This window comes from Seriola aureovittata, chromosome 15, assembly GCF_021018895.1.
Source record: "Seriola aureovittata isolate HTS-2021-v1 ecotype China chromosome 15, ASM2101889v1, whole genome shotgun sequence".
In the NCBI taxonomy this organism is placed as follows: Eukaryota; Metazoa; Chordata; class Actinopteri; order Carangiformes; family Carangidae; genus Seriola; species Seriola aureovittata.
The window spans coordinates 14,629,757-14,650,332 of record NC_079378.1 but is presented as its reverse complement, the minus strand read 5'-3'; the positions used below and the strand labels follow the sequence as shown (position 1 = coordinate 14,650,332).

The window sequence follows — 20,576 nt, the reverse complement described above, 5'->3', positions numbered from 1 at the left end:
TTCACCAGCTAGTTGCTTACTTTGCCTGTCTGCTGTTTGGTGTTGAACCAAAACAAATAAGCTAAAAGTCACTAAAAAGCTCTGTAAAACTCAAAGGAACTGCATAGTTAGGTGATATGTCCATGGATGTGTCACTTAAAGTGATCCAATGTGGATATAAAATTATTGATTATAGCATCTTTAAAGCTTTTATACTAGAAATACTAGTTTAACTAAGTAAGATATAATAAATACAAATATAACCGACACTACTTTAGATCCTCTTGAACATCAAAGTTACTGTATCACCAAATTTTGGGCTTATATATGAAGTAGATCTTATTAAACTGCAACAATAAACAGCCTTGAATGGATTCATGGAGGAGTTTTTGTCTTTTAGTTATTATTAATTTGCTTGTCATATAAGCTGAAACCCTTAGACATCAGTAATATTCAACAAGATATAAATATGTGTTTTGTCCAAAGCTGAGCCCCTTTAGTGTAAAGACATGTTTGATTGAGGAGTTTGAACGAGGCGTCAGCTTCCTTTGTCTTGTCTTCAGCAGGAATCAGCCGTCCTGTCGTCTCTGATTGTTTTTACAGTGAGGGTGGTCAGCTGACTCGTGATCCTGTTGTTGTTGAGACAGAACTGATCTTAGAAATAATTGGCTAAAGCTGTGAAGGTTTATGCAAATGTGTAGTTACAGTGTGTGTGTGTGTGTGTGTGTGTGTGTGTGTGTGTGTGTGTGTGTGTGGTGGGGGAGGGTACCAAGTACATAAAACTGGTGTGACTGGAAATGGTCACTCACGTCTTTTGCGTCAGCATCCAAACTAAAGTTCCTCAAAGCTCCCCTTTAACAGGATGATCTATGCAGCATTGCAGAGAGGGTTTACCTCAGAGGCTGTGACGTCCCAATACCCATATTTCCAGTATTATTCCAGTAGTTTCTGGTAATTGCCCGAGTGCCCAAGTGCCTGTTAAGACTGTAAGAGTGCAGAACTTTATCAGTGCAAACAGGGAACACTTGGGCTAATACAAATACTGCACATGGCACAGTCCAGCTCAGATAATTTGTTGGTACAAATGAGTTGCATCAAGCATTGTACATTGTAAAAAAAAACATACATTAAGGAGCGGAGAGGACGATACCATTGATGAAGATGTTAAATAAAGTTGTCTAGAAACACATAGGTCTACTGTACATAGAAGAGGCATAGCATATTTGGATGTTTTTTGTCTCACAATTTTTAAGCATCAAATGTATCTTTCAAAGTAAGTATATATATATATATATATATATATATATATATATATATATATATATATATGTCAGATATTCAATATTAATCTTACCAGTCTCATTAAGAGGAATAAATTGCTACGTGTGGAAATTCTGCCATTAACTTCATAGTGTTTGGATATGACTATTGATGCGAAGTTGTTCATGCTTCTTGATTATTGTGGGTCCTCAAATCAGCTTATAAGCACATTACAAACACTGGACTGGTGCGGCACAGTAGACTGTGGTGAACTGTATAACACACTTAACCCTGAATACTGCTTCGGAGCAGTATTAGGAAAAATGTGCAGGTTAAGTGAACCGTGTGTTATTTTTCCGACATCGATCAATATTGCTAATGTGGCTTAAATCACACTTAACGGAGATGTCTTTGACAAAATAACCATCATAATTAGTCTAAAATATTTTTGATGAAACATTGTACAGTAGACTTTTAATTGTTAATACATATTTCAGGGTGAACATCTCAATACTGGCCATGAATAAAATATTAGACTATTGCTTTTCAGAGTAAAGAAAGAGAAGAAGAGCTTGTAGTTTTCAGTCTAGTATACACCACTGATACAAGTTTAAATGATCATTTTTATTTAAACGCTAAAAATTCAAGGTTCATCCAACAACCAGTGTCAATGAATACTAAAATCCACAGATACCACAAATAAAAACATCAATATCATAAATCGACAAAATGTCTTCAGTAAATAAAAATGGTTTTTTTTCAGAAAGCAGAAAAACATGAGTGATACAAAATACAAACACAGTGAAAGTATTACATCAGGACAGAGGGTAAAACCGAAAGGTGAGGCTTGCTGCTCCTCAGTAAATGGATGGTCAGTGTGTACATCACAGAATAAAGAGAGAGTAGGAAAGTATAGTATTATTTTTGTTTTCTTTGTTTTTTTTATTACAAAATGATACCATGGAGGATAAAGTAAGGGGTCAACCACATGGGACATCAGTAGATAATTTCATCCATTCTGTTTGAAGTATTTTCCCATCAAATGTAATACATCCATGCAATATATACTTATTCCAATTAAAGTCAAATCATCTTTAACTCGACCTGCCTGTAACCTAAAACTTGAACTTGCTCGCAAACATTTGAAACATGGTTCAACAGTCTTCCCTTTTCAAAGAATAAATACCACAGTAAAAGATAAGACCAAAGAGAGAAAATTGGACTGAATTCCAGGTGCAACAACAAAAGCTGCATTGTCCTTTGACCTCCCGAGCCATCCACAACGGTGCAGACGGTGCAGAGACACCTTCTGATGGTCCAGAGTTCAACATATTTTTCCAACCTCCTCTTGGGAAAGGTTCGGGTTTGAATCGGGTTGTTTCATCTGAGCTCACTGGAGAGGTCTGAGTTTGTAACAAGATGTCGGTTCAGACATACTGCTCTTTGGGAAAAGTGTACGCCGCCACTCCTGGAGGAGGAGAAGACAGGCCCGGTACTGAGGGGTACTTAAAGATGGCTGTGGTGTGTGAAGGGGGAGAGAAGGTGTTTTTTGACGTGGTGGTGCTTATGCTGCTGGTTGCAGTGGTCGGTTGTGAGGAGTGGTAGGGGTGCTGGGGCAGGAACGAGAGAGGAGGGTTGATGGGAGGGGAGTAGGGCTCTGGGTAGTCCTCCTTGTTACAGGCCAGTCTGTAGCTCACATAGTCTGCTGTGTTTGGAAGCTCTTCATAAAACCGTCCTGAATGCTGTGGAGAAAGGAGAAACATCACATTTAGAAACAATACACATACATGCTGTACATGCAAACAGTACATATAGTATTTACTTTGGAGTTCCTGACCTCGTAGCAGTGCTTCCTCCTCCATTAATCTCTCTGTACCTCCTGCCCGTCTTACTAACATGGGGTTTAGGACCTTCAGCCATGTTGCCCCTCGACTCTGGAACCCTCTTCCACAAGACATCTGTAATATTGATTCTCTTCCTGTTTTCAAATCCCACCTCAAAACACACCTCTTCAAACTTTCTTACTCTCTTTAACTCCAGCACCAGCACTAATCATATTTATTTTTTATGGAATTACATTTATTCTAATTTATTCTGTATTTTATGCCTTGTACTAGCTTTTTATTTTTTTACTGTGCGTTGTAAGGTGTCCTTGAGAGCCTTGAAAGGAGTCTATAAATAAAATGTATTTTATTATAATTTAAAAAGGGAGACAATAAGGAAGGAACGACAAAGAGGAACGGGGCCATTAAGAAAAAGCTGTGCAACACGCAGCTAATTTAATATCTCTTCCTCCATCTTGGACTTTCTGCCTCTCTTCGATCCCTGAAAGTTCAGACCTGTCAAGGTGGTTTGGAACTGGTAAACACCGCAAATTAACATTCACGCAAAGCTCTCCACAAGCAAATCCTCTGATCACAGAGATTCCACTGAAATTAAGGGAATTTTGGTCCAAAATTTCAACAGTTACAAAAGTTGTTGAGACAAAGCCTTACAAACGGTACATAACATAGTACAGATTCTGCTTTAAGAACATTCTAACAGTACACAGAGAGTGTTTTATATCTACATAAATCAATAATGGTCTGAAGCAATTGGTCTAATAAGGTTATCTGCAGTCATGCACATAACCTGTTACGATGACGGTTATGCTAGTGAAGTTTTGCTAATAAGCAAATATAACCATGTTCATGTCTCTAAGTGGTATTACTGACCCTACATACCCATGGTGCACCCACATAGGTGTTTTCATTTATTTAGACTGGTTAGACTTCTTTTCAGAACAAAAACAACATGGTGGAAGGACACAAAATGTTAAGATAGATGACAGGAATTTAAAATCACATAAAGGTTATAAAAGCCACTAAAAGTTCCTTAATAAGAGTTTCTTTTTAGAGCTATTCACAAAGCTGCTGAGATGAGTTTTCTGTGAGGAACAAAGAGAATCGCTAAGGTAAGAGAGGTAACGAGGCTGACGTCCTCGCTGTGTCCTCGGTGGTTGGTGTTTGACGGGTCTGACTGGTCTGTGTCAGTGAATGTGGAATCAAATATTCATCTATTTATTTATTATTGCAGTTGGTGAATATTTAACGTGCACTCAATGAACTGAGATCTTTAGTGCTGCAAACTGTATTTCTCAAGCGTCCAAGTAGCACTGATGCATTACTGACAATAGAGATGACTACTATTTTCTGTATGGACAGTCCATTGTTTGTTACTGTAATAGCAGCTTTATGTATTATTTTACATCAGCTTTAGTATTGGTGGCACAGTCAGCAGTAACATTACAGCATTAATTCTATTGTAAATGATGTTATTATTCTACAATTATTATTTACTTTCCAGAATAGCAAGTAGTGTGAACCTGCCAAAGAAATACCTGCCACAATTTTATAAAAATCGGAGGAAAATTTACTCAAGCACATTGGCAACCCTTTGAACATGTGACGTGTAAATTACAAACAACACACGCAGTTTACCTGGATCTCATCTCCTGGTCTTTTCCTTATTGGCTGGGACAGTTTTCTGGACGGGGAATCATTTCTGATCAAGGAGGAAAAGAGAATAGAAGATGGATGATGAGGATGGTAAGAAACTGTGTTGGAACAAACACGCCTGTGAAACAGAGGGCAGGAGGGAGAATGGACCGTTTACGTACGAGGAGTTGTCTTTTCTACTTCTTATTTTGAGCACCAGGACTGTGATAGTAATGCCCATGAGCACTCCAGCAGCCAGCAATAAGGCGATTACACTGATGACATCACCTGTTGCAATCTGCGGTAGTGGCTTTTCTACAGAGAAAACAATCGCACATCAATAAAAAATTCAAACAAACACATGCACGGTTTACAGTAACTTTGGAGGTACAGTAAGAGTCATGCAGGAAAGAAAATGTGAATAGAAAAGTTCAGTACACAGCAGCTGCAGGATTAGAAGTGGTAATATTAGCAGGAATACTTTTTAATTTCCCTTTCTCATTATTATCAAATGACCCCGGACCTCAGGTAAACATACCTATAATGCTGACCTCCACAGAGCCTGACCGTGTCCCAATGCTGTTGGTTGCATCACACACATAGGTACCTTGCAGGTCGTATGTGACTGGTCCTTTAAAGGTAAGGACATTGTCTCGGATCTCAGCATTGCTTGGTATGGAGCCATTAATTCTACAGAATGTGCAGAAAATATAATTTAAATAAAAAGTGCACACAAGTTATGAAACTAAAACTCTCTTCAGTCGACATTTTGTCCATGCGAATAACAATAACAGCAATATGCCCTTTATATACGATGATATAATTCAATGATAGATGCAAAAATCAAATACAAACTAAGACAATACACGCATTATAAAACAGGAAGAAGAAAGGTGTGTTGTTTCGTGGTTTATGTTCGCTGGCACTTAGAAAAAGAAAAAGACAACAGTGTTAGCGTAAGAATTAAGAAGGGAAGGACAGACTCTCCACGAATTAAGGAAGAGAAACCAGATTTTGTTTTATTTTATAACTGACCCATTTTCAGTAAATCTCAGTTTCTCAATTTAAAGACACATGGCATCACCTCCTTGATTTACTGGCAGGGATGGTTTCTCTCTTACATTAACACAACTCTTCTCTCGGTTGCCAAGCTGTATTCAACATTTTTGTCTACCTCATCAGTCTGGTGTCTGAGGCTGTTTCTGTTTTACTTCTATACAAGACACTGAGATGTGTACTTCCTGGATTGATGTGTTCAGTTCAAAGGTGATTTGAAGATAAAAATTGTTCACTTGTATTATGGTAAGATGAAAAAGTGTATTTGTTGCAGAATATTGTGAAATGATGATTTTATTGTTGTACTCTGTATTTATGGTATTTATGGTAAATAGTTTTCTTCACAACTAAACAACAACACAACACAACGTTCAACTAAAGGCCATGACATTTTTCATATCAGTCACATGACAGCTCAGTGTGTTGTTTATGAGGAAACTTCAAACAGCCTCTGTCTGTTCACTCTGATGAAGGCAAGATAGCTGAAACGTTTTGTAAATTTAATATGGTGTACTGGGGAAAAAGTCATGTGACGTGTGTGTGTGTGTATGTGTGTGTGTGTGTGTGCCCTCTTAAAGAGTTGTACTCACAGTCTCCACTGATACAGAGAGGCGGCTGGGTTGGCATCAGCTTGGCAGCTCAGCTGGACGTTCTCTCGGTTCACATACCAGTTTCCATCAAACCCGTCCACTGTAACATCTGGCTCATCTGGTACACACACACAGACACGTACCAGTAACAAAATATAAGCCTGTAAAATTCACTTCTTTATTTTGAACTGTCGAGTTATGTAGTGTATGAGAGAGACTTACACTGAATATCGAGGGTGACGCTGTCAGTGAAGACCTCCTCGTTGTAGCTGGTGACACAGGTGAGCGTTTCCTTATGCGTTTCTCTGCTGGGCACCAAAACGTAGTCACTCTGAACAGTGAACGTCCCGTCTGAGTTTCTGTACTCTCGAGTGGTCACTTCTCCCGGCACCTTTGTCTCCCACCTGCTCACACCAACCAGGAATCAGTGTCACACGACGCACACGTACATAGATACATTTTGTATATGTGTATACACTAAACAGAAGGCAAGGGTTTCATTTACGGTTGTGCAATGGAAGCGCGCACACAAGAAGAAGCAGAAGATATAAATTCATATTGAGAAAAGCATGCAGATTTGAGAGAGAGATTAGTTTTACAATGCAACAATGCAAACCATACCAAATGTAAGGGAGGGTGAATTCAAGAGACAAAACATCTGTTACACACCTGATGGTTCCAGGTGGTTTTCCATTGGCAGAGATGCAAGTGGCCACCGGTGTTTTCAGATTGGATGAACGAGCCACTAGTGTCGGTGAGGACAGACTCATCTGAGTTGTTGGGCGAACTGCGGGAATAAAAATAATCAAAGGCGTCGAGTTGATCTGGCATGAGAATATTTTTACATCATGATAATATAGTATTACAGCTTATCCAAGGTGATGACAGGCAAAAGCTGCAATTTCGACTTTGCAGTTAATATGAACAGCGATTGCCTCATCAGTAAATCATGTTTTACAAACTGCATCTGCACACAACAAAGCCATTTTCTAAAAAGGCGAGTAAACACAATGGTAAGTCAAGATTTTACAAAATATGACTATTATTTTTTATCTACAGGTAATCTTCATCTCATCCAATTAAGATTTAAATCCAAAATCAAAAAAAAAAAAAGCAACAGTTAAAATTTCCAAAATTAAATTTTTACATTGGCTACTTTTCTATGTAACATACAAGTACAGAAATGAATGTGAAAAAACTCACAATATCTCTACATTCGGAAACCAGTATACAGTTTTTTCAAGTGTGTGAATGTTCAATATTGAACATGGAAACACTAGTTTGTCAAAATTTGTTTTAAAAATCCAAAACTGGTCAAACTTTTTAAAATGGCACGAAGCTGAATCAATGAGGACTACTTGGTGTGGCATTTGACACCTTAAAGGAATAGAGATTACTTGCTTTATACCAAAAGTTAGATGTCTGTACGGTAAATATGAAGCTAGAGACATAGTGACAATCCATCTGTATCTTATTTGAAACTCAGCTCATCATACTTCTTTCTTACCGTAGACAGTGAGGTTCACTGTGTTCTCCCGGTTTCCTGCGGGGAACGTGGTGTATTCACAGATGTAGGTGGACTCGTCAGAGAGGCGGAGCGAGGAGAAGGTGATGGTGGTGTCTTCAAGGGTCGGAGTTCGTCGCCTCACTGCTGCGTTCTTGAAGGTGACGCGGTCCCTGTAGGGCGGCGCCACTGACACACCCAGGGAGGGGTTGGCGATCGCCACGTTCTGCTTGGTGCCGTTCACCAGTTTCTGCCATGTTACCTTGAGAAGGACGGAGAGACGAAATGGAAGGAGTTAATGAAGGGGTAAGGAAGTGTGTTGTACTGCTACAGTGCATGTGAATCAATGTATTGTAAACGTATATGTATATTTCAATAATAAATTGAATAATAAATAAACAAGACGAATAATGACTGTGAAACCTATCAGGGCATAAGAAGTCAAAAGTCTGATGCATGCAGTTACACATCTAACCAAATGATACTTGTGGTTTTGTCTCATTAACTACATGGAAACATTTTACACCAAAGCCAACTGAAACAAGCTTCAACAACAACTAAGTTTTAAGATTGACTCCCTACCACATAGACACCCATACTTTACCAGCTTACAAAGAAGATGGCCTGCAAAATGGGAAATTAGGCTAAGAACTTTTGCTTTTGGAAATGTATTGTAAATAATGTGATTTGTAGTTAATTTGCTAAAAAAGGAAAAAAAAACTAATGCTTGAAACAGATTTCAAATGCAAAAATCATAGTACTGTATAAGATTTGCATGTATTGAATTTGAAAATTGTTTCTTGCCGCTGTCACTTTCAGTGCAGACTCTTTCCCTGTCTGAAGTCTTTGCAAAGCAGTTTCACTTTCAAGATTTACAAGAAATCAGGTTCCTCCTGCAAAAATCTAGCAGTGTTAACTGGGTTTCTCTTAATTTCTTGAAACAGTTAAGTAAACTGAGTTCATCGCAGGATGTTGAAGAAATCAGGTTTTGCAGAAAGCTGAAAATGATTGATTATGGAATTGCAGATAAACACACAGACAGAGTTTCTGCTGATTTATCTATAATTTGGAAGGCGTGTTCTGCGTGTGAATGGTGGTTTTTTTTTTTGTGAGTTTTATGGGTTTTTTTTTTTTATGTATTTACAATTTGGTGTAATCCACGTTCAGGTGGGCGACTGGATACCTGGGAGATTTTGACGGGCGGGGAGCTGTTAATGAACCGACAGCGGAGATCCACCTTTGAGCCAACATACCCCGACTTCCCGTCATCCATTTCCACAGTCTGGCCATTTATTCCTGAAAGAGAAACATAAAGACATGAAAACACTTTCACCTGGGCACAGGGCACACACACACATACACACATACACACACACACACACACACACACACACACACACACACACACACACACACATACACACACACACACCACACACACACACACACACACACACACACACACACACACACACACACACACACACACAAATATACAAACACACACATGTTGGCAGCCTCAGACTGGCATGCTCTAAGCTGTTCACAGTCAGCACAGCATGTTGAGCTTCTAAAGGGAGCTGAGCTGTCAAAGGTGATACACTTTAGCAGGGTGAGAGGTGAGCTGAGGTCAAAGGTCGTGGATTAGAGTGAGGGTATAAATAAGCACGATTTGTTTGGTTACTGTTCCCACTGACTTACTGATCCCCTTTAACAAATCCACAGCAGAGCCACGCCCACTTCCTGAGCGTACCTGAGTCACGTGTGTTTATTTGTGTTTGTCAGATAAACTTCCAGTAACATCATATTCAATCTGGAAGGTTCATAACGAATAAAATGATTATTATTCATGGTGCAGGATAGAGGACAGAAAATAACAGCTGAGGACAATGGCTGCTCCCATTCTCACACACGTGTTATTATTATACAGTACAGACACACACACTCACACACGCACTCACACACACACAGAGAGAGAGAGAGAGAGACAGAGAGAGAGAGGAACCTTTCATTCTCAATATCCCTAATTGTGTCATCTCAGTCACTAACAATCAGCCATCCTAGATTAAAATATCCAGTCTTACATTAATATTTTTTATCTTTACAAACTTTTTTTATGAAGAAATTATTTCATTTTTTATAGTTAATCCATTTAAAGTCCCTTCTCCCTTTTAGTATGGCAGCAGCCAAATACTAAAAGATAGATGCCGATGGGAGAGAAATGCATCGTGTAACTTTACCTGAACGTTCTTTAAGATATGAAGTATTCTCACCATATGTATTTGAAATGTATTGGGTTTTGTTTACTTTGTATTTTATCATTCATTTGGGGAAAAATATCACATTTTAATTACATTTTTCATCAAACCTTCTGGTAAATGCTGAGTCATTATGCCAAAATAAAAGCTTTGAAGCATAAAATCAATGTTACACATACACAAATATCATTGTGTGAGCTGTTTTTTCCTCCCAAGACATTCTGTATTTGGCTTCCTCCTTAGATAAAGCAATAAAAATTACCCTAAAGAGCAGTCTGGTGGTCCCATTAGTTTTGGAAGATTATTTTTGGGCACAAATATAAACAGCAAAGGTAGTTATTAGGCATCTTATCAGAGTCTCACAACAAAAAATAAAAGACACGGTTGCAGGAAACAAGCTGTGACTTTCTTTCGAAAACATTTCCCAATAAATGTCATTATGAGAACAGCCATCCCTGATACTACTGTAAAGGATACCTCTGGGTTTGTCACAAAATTAGATTTGTAAGGTCTCAGTTACCTCAGCAAACTTTACTTCAGCTGGTCATTTTTAACTTTCTCAAACATTTAATGCCATAAGCCAGGCAACTGGAAATTTTATTAGATGTTATGTAGCTGTATTAGACTGTATGGATGTAACTCATACCCAGGGGTGATTTCCATGTTTGAAATATGAGGTTCCATATTCATCATGCCGTCCAATATTTCCATGTTATTAATGGAGGAATATTGATCGGTCCATGAGTGTCCTAGTATGGTCTCTATCACAGACACAGTCAGTCAAAAAAACACCTCAGGCTGACAGGGCAGACATCACATCTGTTCACCCCTCAAGGTTGTTAACCATGAAATAATGCTTTTACCTATAAACAGTAGGTTGGCATCCCAATATTTTTATCAGAGCCGTGTAGGAGCTTCCTGCAGAAATGTTTAAACGTGTTATTTCCTGCAGAAAAATATACAATACACAGTAACTGAACAATAGCCTCTTGCTGTGCCGTTTGGCAAGGCTGAACAAAACGGAGAGGATATATGATTAATACTGCCACATGCTCTCTGGTGATACATTATGAATACACAAGAACAGTTGAAGTAGTATATGTACATGTAGACTTTTCCTCATGCAGTGTAATATGCAGTGTAACAGGATGCACGTCCCAAAATGATGCGTGTCTACATTTAAGTGACACAGGAGACTGTTGGTCGGTTCCCTTTCATACTGACAGTCAACTTTGGTTTCTCTTAACCATGACCACGATGGTTTCTGAAACTTAAGCAGGTATTTATTTTGATACAAACCATGTCCTTTCCCTAACTCTAACCAATCAAACTGTAGAGGTGAAATCAATTTGCACGAACAGGAAAAATAAGTGGCTTACATGTTTCGTTATGTATTTCATCATTTCATTTGGTGACTTGTTGTAAAAAGCCCTGACAACACCATCAACTGCTATAGCACTATCCATGAAAACTGTCTGTACATCCTACAGTTGCTCTACTGATAGGCTGAGTCAAAGCTCAATGTGTGTTGTGCCCCACGGGTCAATTCTGGGTCCTATCCTGTTCTCTGTACACCTGCTAACCCTGTATATATTTTATCATTAGTGTGCTGGCAACACACAACTATGGTATATCTCGCATTTAATCCCAATCATCCTATTACACTAAACACAAGAGAAGAAATACGATGACTCAATGCTTTTATTATTAAACCTGCCATTCAAAATCCTGCCATAACGTTTAATCATTGATTAAGCCCTGTTACTTTTCACCAACACATAGAGGAAACATAGCATTGATTCTTTCATCTGGCTATCTTTTAGTCATGACAGAACAATATCTTCAAATAGTCTATAAAAATCCCAGAAAAACAGAGTGATTGGGCAAAATGTATTAAATTGCATTTGTTTTCACAAACCTCTTCCTACAGTAAATGTCTGTAGTTTCAAGCACTTATATATGTTACACAGAGAAAGAGTTTGTGTAGATTCCGATCTGTAGACAATGACCTGCCGGAGAGTGCAGAGGGCTTCTTGGGATCTAATGTTAGAAATGGCATCGTATTTCTGAATGACATAAGAAAATCCTTCAACAATGAGCCAAATAAAGGTCAGCCACATAATAGGCCTGTGCATGAACAGAGAGCTAATCAGCTCTGAAATACAGTGAAGAATTAAGGTCTTTGCAAATTCTCAAATGCCCCTAAAAACCGAGCAAGCAGACAGATTCATATAATTCAGTGTCCCATAAACCAGGAGAGCTCTAGACCTAAATCAAAAACAGTAACTTCCTCACAGGACTGTAGATGAGGCGTATAAATTACAATGATATTTTTCACTGTTTTACCTGAAATGGTCTTAAAGTTTAGTTCTGACTACAGTAGATATAGAAAACCATAGACAAATCTGTTGAGCTTGAATGTCTCTCTGTGCTTTTAAAACTGCACTAAGTTTGCTTTGCTGCCACAAAATAAGAATGCACGAAATAAGAATATGTTGATGATTTCATTGGTTTCTTTGAGCTATAAACTAAGCATCAAAATCTTAAAATTTCAAAATTGACTGATGGCATGACACACATTGCACAGACTTAAAGAGAAAAGGCAGGACATGTTAGTGCTTACCTAGTTTCCTACTTGAAAACAAAGCCTCAATTAGAAAATAGAATTATAAGAGTGTTCATTCCCTGTTTTTCATATCAATAAGCATATTAAAAAAGCATCTGATATGCAAAACTGCATGTGGCATATTTAAGCTGTTCTATGCATGCAAGCATCTGCACTGCCGACATCAATCATAAAAAATGCAACCAACGTCATCACATAATGACAAGTACGGCTTGGGCCATATGTGTTTTGTTATATTAATATGTTTGATAGTTTTGTATTATAGTAGGAGTTCACTGTGCCATACATGCCCACTTGTATAACCTATTGTGTGTGTTTGTGTGGTTCATTGAGAGGGAAGAAGGCCAGCAGTGGGAGTAGATTACACGATTTAGGATATTAAAATGCATCTGCATCACAGAGTTTATGTCCTGTTTGCTGCAGTACATATGGACGGTTACAAAATATTTGTGCTGAATTCTTGTGGATTCAGTCCTTACCAGATTGTTTGTGTGTTTTTAAGCCTCCATTACCTATATGAAGAAGAACTTTAGTAGTTTAATGGTTAATGTAATTCATGTTAAACTCACGGAATATTTGCTGTTTTGTGGATGTTTCTGTGATAATTTTAGGCTCAGTTTCATCAGGGTCCACCTTTTATCAAAGAAATCTGGAATATCCTTCCAAAACATCCAACATATCTCATATTTAAATGCTTTATGAAATGCCTGTGTAGTTTCATCTCAATCATCCAAACAGTAAAATGTCAAATTACATGTAAAACACTGAACTTCTTGACAAAGATTTGACGCATGTTCAGTATGCATTGCATATCTGTAAGAGGGTAATTGTATGATGAATTGTATAAGACATGTTTAAGGAACAGGATCACACTTTGAGAAATACGTCATGTCTGTATGATGAATATGAAGATACAGCCATTAGCTTAGTTAAGACTGGAGACAGGTAAAGAGCTAGTCTGACTCTGTCTAACATTAACTAAATATGGCTACCAATGCCTTAAGCTCAAAAATGAACAAGATATATCCAAAACGTGTAAAAACAAGCAGTGTTTCTACGAGGGGATTATGCGTTGGACTATTTTTTGGAGCAGTGACTTCCTTGCGTGTCCACTGGTTTTAAGGAAGTCACTGCTCCCGGTCAAGACGTAGTCTGCCACATATCCCCCATAAATCCACAACTTGTTATTTTTACACTTCAGTATTATACACTTCAGATTAATGAAACAAGTGCAGTAGACTATTCTGGAGAAAGATAGCTGATTGTCAAGTTGTCAAATACAGTTTCTGTGGGTTAGCCACTGGGCCCAAAGTGTTGGTATGTGACAGTTTCAGCAAATATGACAAAAAGTTATTTTCATAAAAGTTACCTTTAAATATTGGATTTGTATGAGCTGGTAGGCAGATTTAGTTACCGTTGGACAGAGCCAGGCTACCTAGTACCCCATGTTTCTAGTCTTTATGCGAAGAGAAGCTAAGCTAACAAGCTGTTTGAGGTAGTTTCATGATAGCCATACAGATATGAGAGTGGTATTAATCTTCTCATCTAACTCTTGGCAAGAGAGCCAATAGGGGTATTTCCCAAAGTGTCAAACCGTTTCTTTACAAAGTCTGTGTTGCATTAATGGCCCCCCTGCAACCCTCCATCCGCACACACTATGTGTTTATTTGACGCACACGCTCAGTAAACACAGACAGGCCTCATTAACAAGTCAGTTTGTAATTTCAGCCCTGCCTTATATCAGGGAGATGAAATACCTTTCACTTTAGTCTAAACACTACCCTTTAAAGGCACACACACATCCCACTGAGAGTCCCCCCCTGCTGAGCCCTGTAGCTGAGCTGATTAGGGGCTTTAGGTGAGGTCAGAGCAGAAAGGGAGCCTCTCTGACACATGCACACTCGCATACATGCACGCACACACACACACACACACACACACACACACACACACACACACACACACACACACGCACACACATATCTCTCCCACCTTCCTCTTTTCTGCCGGGTCCATTCACATTCTTCTTTTGTTTAGACTATAGGAAATTATGTCAACAGTCCACCTGACAATTACCCATAAAGAGCAGCACATGGGCAAGAGACGACCATGGGAACTTGACAAAACAATGGAAACATTGTTTCGCACTTGAATGTGCAGCATGTAAGAACAGCAAGAGCATCACAGCAAGATGCTGGGCTTTTTGTTTACATCCTGAATGGACACATCCTGCAATCTTTCTTCACCAAACTTAATAATTATGTGACAACCTATTTTTAAGCTTTTCCTGTATGTATGAGAGTGGCAGGTGTTGCTGCAGGGTATTAAGAAAAGATTGGAAAATGGAAATCTTATTGCTTCATTATTTCAGCACAGTCTCTGATTGCTGTTGGTAAAGCGTTTACACTTTTCTGCATACACCAATAAAATGTATATGCTAATATCTAATTTTTTAAGTATAGGTCTCACTGAGATTAACTTCTTAATTTCTATTATAAGTATAAACTATTTCATCCTAGAATCAGCATCAAAGGTAACTTAAAAGGTGCTATATCTAAGTATTTTAGTTTAAAACATTAAAAAAATTAACTAAAATTATCAACAGAATGTAATGTAATAAGAAATCGACTGTATGTCTTGTGTTTCAGAAATATCTACTCAAGTTAGCACGCTAACCAGCTAGCCCTGTCCTGTCCCATCTCGTAATACCACTTTGTACTTTATGAGGCCTTAGTGAGTCACTTTAGCGTCCACTCTGCCCTCAGTCCATATAAAACCACAAATGTCAGCCTGATGGAAAGACACCAAACACAGTAGGGTTCATCCTCAGGGGGTCACGAATGCCTGTGCAAAATTTCAAAGCATTTCAAAGTACACATCTGTACTGAGATGAACATTGCCATCAATAGAGCCATGCTGCTAGCACGGCTAAATAGATAAAACCAATCTGAAACATTAACTTCATGAGATTAACACATTCATTAACACTAAAAAACATAAGTAGCCATACATCTGTAGATATTTTTGGTAGAATTAAGTTATTTTTTAAAATTTACTGTTATCAAATTCAAACTGGGTCACTTTGATCCGAAAATGTTTTTCCCTTAAGATAGTTTTTTTTAAAGGAAGTTGTTATCTGTTCTGTCACACTGGCACAAAGAATTTCAGGTATCTACAAGCCTTTGTCTAAGATTAAGAATATGAGGGTGACATCATTGTCTGCAGTGGTGCAGACCGTCACATTAAACTGAAACGTTTCAGGCCTGAACAAACCACTTCAGCTTCCCTCACTTGGCTACCAGAAGCTGGGAGATACTGAAAAACTGACCTCATGCTGCATACGAGAAAATGAAAATCACAGAGAGAGAAAGAGGAGAGGGCAGATTAACTGTTTAATCTTTAGGCCATGAAATCTGTGATTGATCTGGGATTACACACTGTGTTTGTGTCTTTGGCCTTGTGACTTACAATATAGGGAAACCTTAGGCAGAATGAAGACCAACTGACACACACACACACACACACACACACACACACACAAGCACATGCACACGTGCACACACACAAACACACACACACACACACGCTCGAACTAATAACGTGTTTGTGATATGACTACTACCGTTACCTGTGACTAGAGTCACTAGTCATTTTACATAGCAACTCTCAACAGATTGCATAGCCTGACAGCAAAAAACAACAACTTTACTGACAATGTAAACTGACTTTTCGACCTCCACTTTACCAAATTATGTAAACTCCTGTCCATTTTTGCCTGATTGAAATGGAGAAAACACTTCTTCTCCTCTCGCCCACCCACCCCCTAAATTGATTATAATCTCTCATTGTTTTTTGACTGGTATCTGTGCACGCACACATGCATGTACATGTGTGCGTGTTTGTGTGGGTGTGTAATCTCTGTGGCACTGCAGGAACGCGGAGTGTGCGCTTGGCCAGTGTTCAGCGGGCAGCTCACAGGATTACGATGACTGTTGCTGCTGCATCTGTGTTTTGGGACATGACAGGCGAATATAAACACAAAAGGGAGAGGAGATGTTTAGAAATCATGTCTGTGGAGGAAGATCAATTGACTGAGAGACAATGAAGGGGGGAAAAAATGGGGCTTCCAGTGGGCCGACTCTCTCTAGAGAGAGAGAGGTGCACAAAAGAGAAAGTCAAAAAAGGCAGAGGACAGAAGGGCTGTGTGTTTGTGCTGGATTATTTCTGTGGGGTAGCGTCTGTGTGTTCCAGCTGTGGACAGTGGATTATGCTAAAATTCATGAGGATGTCTGTCTGTCTGTCAGCCTTAGTCAGCCTTTTCTGTGTCTTTCTGCAGAGGAGGATTGCAAACTTTTATGCGAAGGGGAAAAACATATCAGTGCCTATCTGTGACAGCACTCGCATCAAGTTGGTGGCACCCTACAGGAGATGACAGACCTGCGGAGGTGCTCTGAGTCTGCACCAGTCAGGAGAAGACAGACACACTGCAGCAACAGTCAGCAGGGTTGGACTTGGCAGCAATCATGTTGTTACACCCTTCCTGCTCTCTGTGCAGCTTTAATCCACTGCTCTGTCCTTCAACATGACAATCCTACACACATGGCGTGGCCTCCCACTCGCTAATAACACATACACACATATGTATGCACACAAGAAAATTACTGCTCAACTTGCATAGGGGGGTTTATCACTGACTGAATGAAAAAACCAATCACAGCAGATGTCACAGCAGCTCAACACATGCGTATGCTGCCACAATCGCTTTTGTCATTGCGTATTATGTATACCACCACTGCCCCCCCTTTATTACACATCCCCAACTCTGATGCCAGCTTTATATGTTTGGCCCCAGCTTAGTGTGATTACACAGCTGCACCTGTTACAGTGAGGCAAGAGTTAGTCTATTCATTCAGACACACACACACACACACACACTGTAAGATCTGGGGATGCCATTTGCAGGAGTGGCCACATCTCAGTGTGATTACAGCAGTGCACCTGCTGGCAACAGGCAAGTTTAGTTGGACACAGTGAAGTCTGGACTGACTGAAAAATAACAACAGTGTTGAAATGGTCTGGTTTGACTTCTGAACTGATCAGGAGTAAAGACATTTAGTTTCAGAGGTTGAATCATTTACATATGAGGATGAAAGGAGTTTGATGCTCCCACTGAATGAAGGAAAACTGGCACTAGGGCACTGAACATCAGACACTGGAAAAACTGAACAAACATTAGTGAAAAGAGCCAGAAGATCAATGAACCTATGGCCCGAAGTACGTTGAGAATTGACCTAATTTTAAAAATTATGAAAAAACTTTTAATTTGGAACAAATCCCCTCAGTAATAGTTAATAAATAATTGTTTACTGCTTAAAACATCAGTTATAAGCCAGAGTTCTTTAGTTGCCTGGTTGTGAAAACGTTAACATTTGTACCTGACATGATAATCATGGAAGAGGACTTTTCACACCCTGGTGACCCAAATCTTGTTTTCAAATGTTACTGGTTTACAACAGATTAGTAAATTATTTATATGTCATTAATCAGCAATCAGATACATATTATATATCACTCTTAAAAGGTAACTTATCAGAAAGTGGTGACCTGTCTTTTTTTTTTTGTTTTTGCCTGTTTTTTTTCATTCATACTTTGATGAAGAAAATGATGAGGAAGGTAATGGTGAGGGTGATGATGAAGGTGATATAAGTAAACTGACTCATTAGTGTTTAAATGAACACTCAAATGTTATATAACAGTAATGTAAAATAGATAAAAGACACTATGATGTTAATATTCAATCATTTATCAAAACAATAAACTGAAACTAAAAAGAACATGTTTAAACTACCATGCTTGACAACACAACAACACAGGATACCGATGGTTGTGAGCAAGAAGTTGGTAAATAAAAAGGTGATTAGGCCTTTTTCACTATTGTACTGTGATTTCTACTTTTACTTCACTTACAGACTGAGTTTATGTGGGTTTAACCTTTACTGTTCACTGAATGTAGGCTACAACATATGAAATTTTCATAACAGGAAAAACACTGAAATTTTCTTTTGCACATTATTACTTCCATCCTCTATGACTGCATCTCCTCACTGAGAGGATACAGGGAAATCAACGTCTTTTAACCTGGACTGATAACACCGGTGTCATTTCATTATTCCTTAACAGGTGCTAAGAAGAGCAGAGCAGCCTACCTGGAACAACACAAGTTGTTATCAGGAATATCCAAAATCCAGTGTTTTCCATGCCCATACCACCGTGGCCAGCGTCTCGCTGTGGTTAAATTCCCAGTGTGCACTTGTTTTCTGCCTCCTGCCTCCCTCCCTCCCCCCCCCCCCCCAGATTGAACACAGCAGCGGGTTCAGCCTCAGGACCGTATGTTCAAGGTCCCGTCAGGTCTCCATGTCCTCTGCGGCAAACCGAGCTACCCGCACTCACCCCTGCTTCACTAACTGTCAGCCTGGAAAGCTTTCTCAAACTTGTCCCCGCACCTTGTGTCACTTTTTCTTTCTCCCACTCTTAATTCCGACTTCCCTCCGACCGGTAACGGAGCTGCAGCAGTCTCTGTCCGGCTGAGGCTTGGCAGGGATAAAGCAGCTTAACGCGTGGGCAGATTATTTCCGAGATAGCCTACCCCCAGTCCCGACCGACAACTATCTGTCAGTGTGTGAGGGCTGAGCTGAGCTGAGCAAACCTCCCGCCGGCTGCTCTGCACATTTAGAGAAAAGGCGCAGTCAGGCTATTTTAAATGAGCAGACTCAATAGACTCAATTAGTGGCCCAGACAGAGGCGTAGCTACAGGAATTAGCTCCCAGTGACTGTAGGCCCCCTCTGCTGTGCTGCTGTCCTGATTTCACCATCCACTAATGAAGAGAGATGAAGAGATTTGAACACTGACCTGATCTATAGCTAGTGCTGGTGACTTATAACTTGATATATAAATGAATACAGAGCCTGTGGTGCCATAGAGAAAAAAATGTGCTCGAATAACTTGTGATCTCTAATTGCTTAATTTGTGCTCTGGATTTAATATCTTTTGCTATTGTCTAGTTTGTTTCCTCCCCTCTTGGAGCAGGAGTGTGAAGAAGACGTACCCTGAATCTGTTTATTCGTGAGCTAGATGACATCTGCAGTAACGTCACATATTGTACGGAGAAGCAGTCCGTGAGTTTATCCTGTAAAATATGTTTAATTAATCTCCAATATAACACAACATTGTGTTTAACAGCCAAAACCTGAAGTACACCTCTGTCCGAGATCAAAATAAAAGAATGACAATGTGAAGGATATATTCAAGATGAGCCTAATGGTACAAAAGTGTGTAAAAGTGAATACATTTAAATTTTAATTATGTGCATGATTTATTCTTTTTTTTCTCCATGACACATCCTGATAGATGAATAAATTAATGGAAAAAAATCATAAATAGAAACGATAATCTGATGCCTGTAAACGTATGTGGACTATATGGCTGTTGTATAGCATAAAGATATGATAAAATATGAAGCCCTGTATCATACGAATTACATCGACATACATCTATTTTACCAAAGGATCATTGAAAGGACATATAATTGTAAAAGTGGTCTGGTCTTGCTTGTATGTCCAGGATGATTTGCGGAGGAGGGAAGCTCAGGGGAGGAATCCAGTGTTGGCAAGTGAGAAATGACTTACACTGAAACTGAAAAAGTGAAGGAAACACACACATACTAGAAATAGGAAGAAAGAGTCTTAGAATGTGTCTGAAGATGAAGATGAAAGCTAAAGAAATGATGTAGGAGGCAGCATGACACATCTGTTTGACAGAGAAATGTA

At 39.1% G+C, this 20,576-nt stretch overlaps 1 protein-coding gene across 1 annotated transcript; it reads right to left on the bottom strand.

Annotated features, from left to right (window-relative positions):
• Positions 1–1,751: 1,751 nt before the first annotated feature.
• Positions 1,752–19,438, bottom strand: nectin1a (nectin cell adhesion molecule 1a). Its single transcript, XM_056396609.1, has 10 exons — positions 18,956–19,438; positions 9,049–9,161; positions 7,869–8,127; positions 7,031–7,148; positions 6,584–6,765; positions 6,362–6,479; positions 5,254–5,405; positions 4,898–5,030; positions 4,719–4,782; positions 1,752–2,981 (listed from the first exon to the last, which is right to left on the bottom strand). The coding sequence occupies exons 1-10, from the start codon at positions 19,011–19,013 to the stop codon at positions 2,667–2,669; spliced, it is 1,512 nt and encodes a 503-aa protein (XP_056252584.1). The 5' UTR covers positions 19,014–19,438; the 3' UTR covers positions 1,752–2,666.
• Between the last annotated feature and the right edge of the window lie 1,138 nt (positions 19,439–20,576).